Source organism: Liolophura sinensis, chromosome 1 (genome assembly GCF_032854445.1).
Source record: "Liolophura sinensis isolate JHLJ2023 chromosome 1, CUHK_Ljap_v2, whole genome shotgun sequence".
Classification (NCBI taxonomy): Eukaryota; Metazoa; Mollusca; class Polyplacophora; order Chitonida; family Chitonidae; genus Liolophura; species Liolophura sinensis.
In genome coordinates this window covers 1,622,205-1,632,954 of record NC_088295.1, presented here as the reverse complement: position 1 = coordinate 1,632,954, position 10,750 = coordinate 1,622,205, and the positions used below count along the sequence as shown (strand labels likewise).

Below are 10,750 nucleotides of genomic sequence, written 5' to 3'. Positions count from 1 at the left end.
TGTCACGCCGCATGGAAATGAACAACATCCGCAATGCGTTCACGTATTTACGTGTATCTTTACTATTCTGCGACAGTCTGTTTTCATAGCCTGCCGAGACCTGGCTTCATTCCGCCAGAGTTAGTTCAGGGAGATAGCATTCCCATTAATTAGCCAAGATGTCACGGATGGCGGGGTTTGATTTAATTCTGTCATTAGCGATGACGACACAGGGGATGGGGTAGGACAGCACTTCTATTGATTGGCCAGCCGCCTCCCTTCCCACACTCCACCAGTCTGCTAGATGCCAAGATACACGCTACAGCCACGCATCCAGCACAACTTTTCCCTCCGTTCGTTTCTAAATCGCTCTCCAGTCAACAGTTATGACTTTTTTCTCTCCAATCTGATGATTCTAAAGTCATCCCCTTCCCTTGATATCTTTCTACTGGAGATAAAAGTTAGAGATGGCGAGCTTGACGGTGGTTGGCTGGAATCCACGCCGACTGGCCTAGCTGCCTCCCAGGCTCCCTTCACCACATAACTTTGCTCTCTACTACAAATACGCTGGCATGGCCCAAAGCCGTCTATACTTTAATAACCTCTTGACGAGAAACTACAGTGTTGTCGGTGGAGTTACCCACGACAAGGCTTGGATACCTTACGCTGTACTAACACCCTCTACTGTGTACTGTTTAGACTCGCTATAAAACTCGATGTTTCCACTCCGTGTGGTATTATATTTCCACCAGCGTCACTGAGACAGCTTACTTTGCCAGGCGTGAGTTTTTCACCAACTTCAAACTGTTACAACTGCTCTTTAACAAGTCTGTCGGGTTTTTGGGCGACAACTGAGGACCGAGTGTGTTGAAGAGTTGAGGGGACAGGGTACTTTAAATCTGCAAGCGCCTCGTAAGTGTTAGCAGAATTGGGATAAATCGGAACTTTATCAACTGAAGTTCCATTTACAGTGTGATACCTGGGAGGAAAGGATTGTACGGGTGGCGGAGCTGTGTATGAACTTGTCCTAATGGATGTTACTGCGGAGACGATCACGGGAATGTCCGGGAATATGACCAATGACACGGACATGGTGAACAAGGTCAGCACCGAAACAATCACTCTTCTGTCCATCCTATTTACCCTGATCTGTACGACAGGCCTGGTTGGCAACGCTCTCGTCGTCTTTGTTATACTGGTGGACAGGAAGATGAGAAAATCGTCTACTAACTTATTCATAATGAACCTGGCCGTGGCGGATTTTGTGATCATGTTATTTGGAATTCCCGAGATCGTCATGTTCATGATGGATCGAGGCTGGACGCTGGGTCCGGAAATGTGTAAATTTAACAGATACGTCATGACGTCGTCCCTCTACGCGTCCGTCCTCACGCTCCTGTCTGTTTGTGTGGAACGGTAAGTAACACAATAAGCTTTCTCACTCTCCTGCCAATCCCCCTGATGCTCCGCTCAAGCCAGTAGTATACAAACTGGGAACTTTGGCAGTTCAAAACACAAGGTCCTAATTTCATCTCTATAAAGTTTTGCGTAGTTTTCCTTTTTATGATCTTGATTTTTGTGATAAAGAAACGAAAAATCTTTGACTCGGCTACGTTTTGTCTTCCCGCTAATCTGTGATGACGTTGTCAAATGATGAGATTGGTTGAAAGTATTAGTGCCAGCATATCACTGGCCATGCCAATGTCCTATCAAGATTGCCTATTCGAAAAGGTGGCCGAGTGCTTAGCGTGTTACCGCAGCCAATTGACTCTGAAGCCTCTCAGCAAGCCCAGCTCTTTCTGGCTTCCTGTCAGGTCGCACTTGGGAAGTCTTGCCAACAACCTGTGGATGGTTGTGGGTTTCCCCCGGGTTCCCCACGATTTTCTCCCACCTATTAGGCTGCCCGCCTATTACGGCTCAAAACGACAAATAAATAAAGAAATGGTTTTGAAAAGGTAGACGCTTTGAAAACTAAAACTTTGTGTACATTTGGTTAAACATGAGCGTGTTGTCTAATCGGTTGAATTAATCAGACTGATGGGAAATTTGTTTTGCGTTATCATCCACCTTTACCCATTTACACATAAGGCCGTGTCCTTGAGAAGCCATATCTTGATTCACCTTGCCCCATTCGGGTATTGATCGCTTATTTTTCTCGAGGTGAATGGGAAACATCTTACAGTTGTAATCATTGGCCTGCTGAAGGCTTGGCTCTGTTACTCCATTAACCAGGGATAGTGGGTGTTTACGGAAGGTTCTTGACGGAACTCTGCCTGTGCCCGCGGCGGTGGGATGGCAGGCGATTTCTTTAAGGATGATCTCAGGTACTACACACTGGGCGTCTGAAAAACATATTTTTTCTGTATTACCCGCCAACATCTTACGGGTATCGTCACAGTGACCTATATTTCCAACAACAAGGAAATAATGCGGCCGTAAGTGAATGGCATAACCCAAGAAGATAGTTGCATAGCAGATGGCCATGAACTGCCAAAGAAGCTACCATTATTAAATGTTATCAAAAGTTATCGAACAAAAAAAGTTAAGTGCGATTGAAGATTTCTTTAACCGTCTAAACAATAAATTATTTTCTGGGGTTGATTGTAAAAGCACCTTGTCTTATAACAATGTTTACTTTAGACGAAGAGACCATAACGCTTCTGATTTAAATGTTGTGTACTTGCATTTCAATTTAAACCGCGAAAAGATGCTTGAAAAATAAACACACAAGTCAGACCTGTGAGCTGTGTTCCCATGTAAAGTATTAGTGAGTGAGTGAGTGAGTGAGTGCTTGAGGTTTAACGTCGCATCTAACAATTTTTCAGTCAGTGACCACGATGTGGCGTATTAGCTTCTGCGTGATAAGAGAATTATCGCCAAGGGGACCCCAGCATCAAATGAGTTATGTGCAAAGTAATTGAAGTGTTAAAAGATTATTCCTGTAGCTTAAGCAGATTGTGCGACAGGCGGATATAACTGTGTCTCTGGTATAAATTCCCAAAGCTGTGCTATGAAGAATGACTGCGGAGTGAATGTGTGTTGTCGGCGTTGGGTGCGAGTAACCGCCGAACTGTCTGGCGTATATCTCGCTGGGCACATTCTCGTGGCTGCACGGCTTTCGTACTATGATCGTCGGACCTAGGCAGAGACGGAGATACCTTCCACCATGGCTTGTACTTTATACCTCGTCTATAGTAGGCCTGCCTTGTGTCACAGCCGTACCCTGTCAGGACCCCCCGTCTCGACGGCTGTCAGCAGGAGTGTCTGCTATGTGGCTGACGAGGCAAGAAATTTGTTATCATTGAGACATTTGTGGCGCTTGTGTTTTTTCTTACTACAAAAATTGAGGGAGGCATGCTAGGATGGTGTAAACGGCCCGAATAGAGCAGGACACACAGAAGCTCGACCATGAAACACCCCGCCTTAAAATTGACCATAAATCCTGTTTTAGGGTTCTTCTTTCCAAACATTTAGTATTTTGCCCATTAATCAGTTGATATCATGTTGCCCTGGGCAACATTCTCTCTTTACTTAGAAGTAGGGATGTCAGATATGAGAACTCACACAAACATAGCTCTTATGTAGGATGACCCTGTGTTTATTTAATGACTATCTTTTACGATTAAATTGTTGTACCATGCAGCACAAACACAATGAGGAGCATTCTCAGTTCTTAAGTCATGAATATCCCCAGGGTGTTTTAGCCTTTGTTTTTTAATGAGCTCATTGACAAATTTCCGAGACATTACTTCGAGTTGACATAAATCAGAAAAAATGCTTTTGCTGGCATAAAGTATGCTACAGGATCGATCTTCTATGAAAGTTTTCTACGTAGGATAAACGAGGAGACAAACTGATTTCTAACGCCAAGTTAGTAAGTGGTTCTGTTGAGGAAGATTTTTGATTTGAGTTTCCCTCGGCGATAGCTTTCTTATCTGACGCAGAAATTATAAACACAAAAACTCACAACAGCGGAACTCATGACAGTATTTTTTGTATTTGGAACTCATGTTTGTATGTATTATGCATCTTTTACGGTTAATACTCAAGTACAAAATACCTATAGCACGGGGGCTGTAATGGGCTTCTGTGATTCATTTATTTATTTGATTGGTGTTTTACGCCGCACTCAAGAGTATTTCACTTATACGACGGCAGCCACATGGTAGGAAGAAACTGGGCAGAGCCCGGGGAAAACCCACGACCATCCGCAGGTTGTAGCCGGACCTTCCCACGCACAACCGGAGAGGAAGCCAGCATGAGCTGGACTTAAACTCACAGCGACCGCATTGTGGGAGATTCCTGGGTCATTGCGCCGCGCTGGCGTGCTAATCCCCGCGCCACGGAGGCCCTTTCATGGACGTCTGTGATATAGTGTACTAGGAAGAAATATTAATAAAGATTCATACCGCGAAACAAGGAGCACGTCATCTAATAAATAACATCACTGCATTGTTTTTTACCTAATTCTACTTAAGCCACGGTACTAGGGAGTGTGTAATTTGCTACTACATGTATTTATACTTTTACATGAACAGTTAGAATAAAACCCTAACTGAGGTAAACTGACAAGAGGCCGTATTTTATAGGATACGTGTGACCATATCATACTGCCGTCGCTGATCTGGATCTATTCTCTATGCTGTACGTCTTTTATAATATCCATTTTAATTTCAGTCTTTACGTATCAATAAAATTCTTAGGGAGTTTGTTTCAATAAAGGGCCTGGTACTGTAAGGCATGATAAGGCGGAGTATCGACCGCGGAGAGGTAGGGTAAGGCGGAGTATCGGCCGCAGAGAAGTACGGTAAGGCGCAGTATCGGCCGCAGAGAGGCGCGATAAGGCGGAATGTCTGCCGCATAGAGGTAGGGTAAGGCGGAATATCGGCCGCAGAGAAGTACGGTAAGGCGCAGTATCGGCCACAGAGAGGCGCGATAAGGCGGAATGTCTGCCGCATAGAGGTCGGGTAAGGCGGAATGTCGGCGCAGAGAGGTAGGGTAAGGCGGAGTATCGGGCGCAGAGAGGTACTGTAGGGCGAAGTATTGACCGCAGAGAGGTACGATAAGAATGTGCAAATTCACTGAAACCGTCGTGTGTGTATTTTTACGTGCTGCCGAAGTTTCATTTTGGCTAACGTTTGTCTCCATATGTGAAAAAATAAACTTTAGAATGTGATTAGTTTTGTTTTGTTTTGGCAAGTTTGAAATCCGTACATCTGCCATAGTCTGTCGGCTTTATGTTTCTTGGTACAATGTACTGTCAGTTTTCATCTAGCTCTTTTCTCGTTTTAACATTTAAACGATGCAGTAAACGTTATATGTCCTCAACTGTGGTGAAAAAATGTATTTTCAAAATAAAACAAAAAAACTAAAAAAAGCAGTAACTATGGAGAACAGGTTGCACCTTGAGGAGGAGTTCAAATCTTTGTGGTTCTATTTTGCTTTGCCATCATGTTTTTGATGTGAGAAAAGATAACGGCTGGCTTGCATTAAAAAAGTATTAAGTATTATCAGAAATTAGAATGGATAATTGTTAAGCTATGGTATTACGTAATGTGTGGCAACCATAAGGAAGTTATAGGTAAGTCCTGACTAAGAGAACACGTGGTCCTCTAGCTATCATTAACAGGTTACGCGTAGCGGAAGTATTAGGCTGAACATTTTGCTATATATGTATTTAATTGACTGGTGCATAACTGCGCGCTCAAAAGTCACATTTGTGGTGCAGTGATTGTTTAATCCCAATAAAAGATATTTTAGTGTGAATGGAGCAGGCTATCATTTTTCGATTTTCTGACCTATACATCGCTTCAGTGTATGTTTGGAGCTGTAGGAGTCGTATGCTTGCCATATAGGAAAAGAAGAGTAAAACAGAACTGAAAGGAGAAGTAGCCTTACGCGTGTGTCGGCAGCTGTCACTCACATCTATAGTCAGTGTCGCTTTTTGAGGTGCACAGCTTCTTGTACTTGGGCCAATTGCTGGCCTTACCATACCAGGTATTTTGTTTTTCGTAACAGTCATTGGAGTAGTTGCACACCGGTACGCCAATATTTTGGAGAATTCGTCAGAGTTTTAGTTTCTGTAACAAGATAAATTTCGGGCTATATAATCGCCACTCAACAAAAAACAATAGGGTTGTTCAGCGCGTGTGTCAATAGGTCAATAATATCGTTTCGGCCCAAAGATCGGTTTAACTGTAGATGTTTGGTCGAAAGGTCAGTATGTATACGATAACTGGTTTATCCCGCTACACATGTATGTTATACCACACATCGCTGTCACACATGTTATACCAACAGGGCTACTGGCACACATGTTTTACGAACTGTGAAGCTGTCATTGATGTTTGGACAATATAGTAAGGTTACCAACAGGGTTGCTTTCATATATGTTGGGCCAATATGGTGGCTGTAATGGATGTTTTAATACTGGACTGATCAAAATGTTTTGGAATAGAATCCTTCTAGAACGACAGGAACTATGCCAGGTTTATTCTACGTGTGCTCATAAAATATTGCAAAATCCAATTAATATTTTATTTATTTATTTGATTGATGTTTTACACCGTACTCAAGAATATTTCACTCATATGACGGCGGCCAGCATTATGGTGGGAGGAAATCGGGCAGAGCCCGGGGGAAACCCACAACCATCCGCAGGTTGATGCAATACCTTCCCATGTATGGAAGCAATGCACAAGCCTTAATATATTGCTTGTCCCCAAATCGTTCAGAGTAAAACAAGTTTATTGAAGGTTTGATTCAATAAATGGTAAAAAGTTCACTTTGATGTAAATATACATTCACATTGGCGTAGATTAATGGCGCAGATTTGGGTTAACTTGTATCACTTCAAGACAATGCCGGTAACTGCATGTTTAAAGTGCATCTGAAGAAGTCAAACAAATAAGAAAGGTATTTGTGTAAGAGAAGCGGTTTGGCCGTGCACTCTGTCCGGATCACAACAAAGTAAACATACGCCGCATTCCCGTAAGAGAAGCGGTGCGCCGTACACTTCTGTTCGGATTACAACAAAGTAAACATACGCCACATTCCCGTAAGAAAAGCAGTGCGCCGTACACCTCTGTTCGGATTACAACAAAGTAAACATACGCCACATTCCCGTGTATTGGAGAAGCTGTCGGTGGTACACTCTGTCCGGATCCCAACAAAGAGAACACCACACGCCACATTCCCGTACACTCTGTCTGGATCACAACAAAGTGAACACATGCCACATTCCCTTAGGAGAAGCGGTGGGCCCATACATTATGTCCGGATTACAACATAGTGAACACACAAAATTCCAGTAGGAGAAGCGGTGGGCCGTAAACACTGTCCGGATCAAAACAAAGAGAACATCACACGGCCACATTCCCGTGCAGTCTTGTCTGGATCACAACAAAGTTAACATACGCCAAATTCCCGTAGGAAAAGCGGTGTCGTCGTACACTCTGTCCAGGTCACAACAAAGTGAACACACCACATTCCTGTAGGAGAAGCGGTGTGGTCGTACACTCTGTCCAGGTCACAACAAAGTGAACACACCACATTCCCGTAGGAGAAGCGGTGTCGTCGTACACTCTGTTGGGATCACAACAAAGTGAACAAACCACATTCCCGTAGGAGAAGCGGTGTGGTCGTACACTCTGTCCAGGTCACAACAAAGTGAAAACACCACATTCCCGTAGGAGAAGCGGTTTGGCCGTACACTCTGTTGGGATCACAACAAAGTGAACACACCACATTCCTGTAGGAGAAGCGGTGTCGTCGTACACTCTGTTGGGATCACAACAAAGTTAACACACCACATTCCCGTAGGAGAAGCGGTTTGGTCGTACACTCTGTTGGGATCACAACAAAGTTAACACACCACATTCCCGTAGGAGAAGCGGTTTGGTCGTACACTCTGTCCAGGTCACAACAAAGTGAACACACCACATTCCCGTAGGAGAAGCGGTTTGGTCGTACACTCTGTCCAGGTCACAACAAAGTAAACACACCACATTCCCGTAGGAGAAGCGGTGTCGTCGTACACTCTGTCCAGGTCACAACAAAGTGAACACACCACATTCCTGTAGGAGAAGCGGTTTGTTCCGTACACTCTGTCCAGGTCACAACAAAGTGAACACACCACATTCCCGTAGGAGAAGCGGTGTCGTCGTACACTCTGTTGGGATCACAACAAAGTGAACACACCACATTCCTGTAGGAGAAGCGGTGTCGTCGTACACTCTGTCCAGGTCACAACAAAGTGAACACACCACATTCCTGTAGGAGAAGCAGTTTGTTCCGTACACTCTGTTGGGATCACAACAAAGTGAACAAACCACATTCCCGTAGGAGAAGCGGTTTGGTCGTACACTCTGTCCAGGTCACAACAAAGTGAACACACCACATTCCCGTAGGAGAAGCAGAGTGGTCGTACACTCTGTCCAGGTCACAACAAAGTGAACACACCACATTCCTGTAGGAGAAGCGGTTTGTTCCGTACACTCTGTTGGGATCACAACAAAGTGAAAACACCACATTCCCGTAGGAGAAGCGGTTTGGCCGTACACTCTGTTGGGATCACAACAAAGTGAACACACCACATTCCGGTAGGAGAAGCGGAGTGGTCGTACACTCTGTCCAGGTCACAACAAAGTGAAAACACCACATTCCCGTAGGAGAAGCGGTGTCGTCGTACACTCTGTTGGGATCACAACAAAGTGAACACACCACATTCCCGTAGGAGAAGCGGTTTGGTCGTACACTCTGTTGGGATCACAACAAAGTGAACACACCACATTCCTGTAGGAGAAGCGGTTTGGTCGTACACTCTGTTGGGATCACAACAAAGTGAACACACCACATTCCCGTAGGAGAAGCGGTGTCGTCGTACACTCTGTCCAGGTCACAACAAAGTTAACACACCACATTCCCGTAGGAGAAGCGGTTTGTTCCGTACACTCTGTCCCATTCACAACACCGTGAACACGCCATATTCCTGTAGGAGAAGCAGTCTGGTCGTACAGTTTGTTGGGATCACAACAAAGTGAACAAACCACATTCCCGTAGGAGAAGCGGTGTCGTCGTACACTCTGTTGGGATCACAAAAAAGAGAACATCACACGCCACATTCCCTCACATTCTGTCCAGATCACAACAAATAACAACACACGCCACATTTCGGTATAGAAATAACATAAGGGTATACGGCAGACCTCGACAGCCAGCTGCTACATGATATTCAAAGCTATCTGTTTTTACGTCTTCTGACTATCCCATCTTTCCACACGTCATTTGTGGCTCGTGCCACCCCCTGTTGCTCACAGTAATGAATAAAGCGTACTTTTGAAAGTTTAACCAGATCGTGTTTTTCTAGACTTCACGCACAGCAGTGTATCGGCGCTATATCTTTATTCTTGCTCCTTCTTCATATTGCTTTGTATTTCAAGTCTAGTCAGTAAATGGAGGTGAGAATTCTAAAGACGGCTTACATGAAAAAGCGCTTAACCGAACCATGTTTGGTGTTAAATTTATTTACTTATTTATTTGATTGGTGGTTATCAGTGGCATTAATCAAATAATTAATTTGATTAATCAGTATTAATCAAATAATAGGGCTCATACAGTCAATAGTTTCCCTTTATTTGTTTCATGTTTAGTACACGTTGTGCTCAAGAATTTGTCATTCACGTACGATAAACACTAGACCGCATCGGACAAGGAAAGTTAAGGCCTTACCAGTTTAGTAATCGGATTGAAACCACTGCAGCTGTGATTCTCAGTTAATTTTTCAACAAGACCTGAGGCATCGTTTTAGATTATATCTATAGCATGCGTATCTGGTCGTGTAAATTTGATTGCAGTTACTTGTCATACATTCCACATTTCCGGAACCCATCCACTCACTCACTCACTCACTCATTCCACATCTCCCGGCACACCGTGTTTTTCCTGACGTGATAGCCGGTTTGCATTATTTCGGAAGGAAATAGGTTATCAGAGTGAGGTTAGCCGCGTAAATTCCGGTGAAATACGCCGGGTGGGTCCCCTGATATTGCATCACCGAAATGGGCTGATTGTGCATAGACTTATAAGTCATCTTGTGAACTGATAAAAAATAAATAAATAAATAAACAAGCTTACAAAATAGTTCCACCCGTCAAGCTGACGAGTAAGGTGAAAAAGTGAATATTTCCGCCCAAACTGAATGAAATTTTAAAACTGGAAAAAAAGTTTTGAAATGTTGTTTTAATGAAACGCTGCAGTTGGGGTAAACCAAGTACTGCCCTTTGAACGATTAGGTAAATAATAGAAGTGCCTACAAAATACTGACGTATTATAGGCCCTGGTAAAATCTCCACCTAGAAGGATCTGGGCTATGTACAGATTCGGCTGACAGCTGTATATACGTATGGCCCACGTATGAATGGTAGGTAGGCATCTGTCAGTGCGACCGACAGCTCTTTTAGCTCCACAGTTCGCTAAACACCTGCGCGAGAATCTGGGAAGCGGATGAAGGGAGTAGGGCTTTAAGTTGTACCTATGTGGCTTGTTGCCATCGTTGAACATTCATCGGCCTGTAGTATGTCAGACACTTAAAACCACCTACTTGATGATGATTACCGACTCGATGGAAAGTGCTAGTTATTTCACCATGGATGATTAGGAATGGTTTTGATTTGTTCAGCACATATCAAAGATGCTCCCTAACATGGTGCCTTTCGAAAACACCTCTCCAACACTTTGTGCCCTTTGAAAACACAGCGCCAAAGCATTGAAT

General features: G+C 43.9%; 1 protein-coding gene across 1 annotated transcript in view; it reads left to right on the top strand.

The window, feature by feature from the left end:
- The first annotated feature begins 309 nt into the window (after positions 1–309).
- LOC135481805 (neuropeptide receptor 15-like) overlaps positions 310–10,750 on the top strand; it is a 28,080-nt gene continuing 17,639 nt past the window's right edge. The window contains exon 1 of the mRNA XM_064761525.1: positions 310–1,395. Within this exon, the coding sequence (XP_064617595.1) occupies positions 1,010–1,395 (386 nt within the window). The 5' untranslated portion in view covers positions 310–1,009. The remainder of the gene's footprint in view (positions 1,396–10,750) is intronic.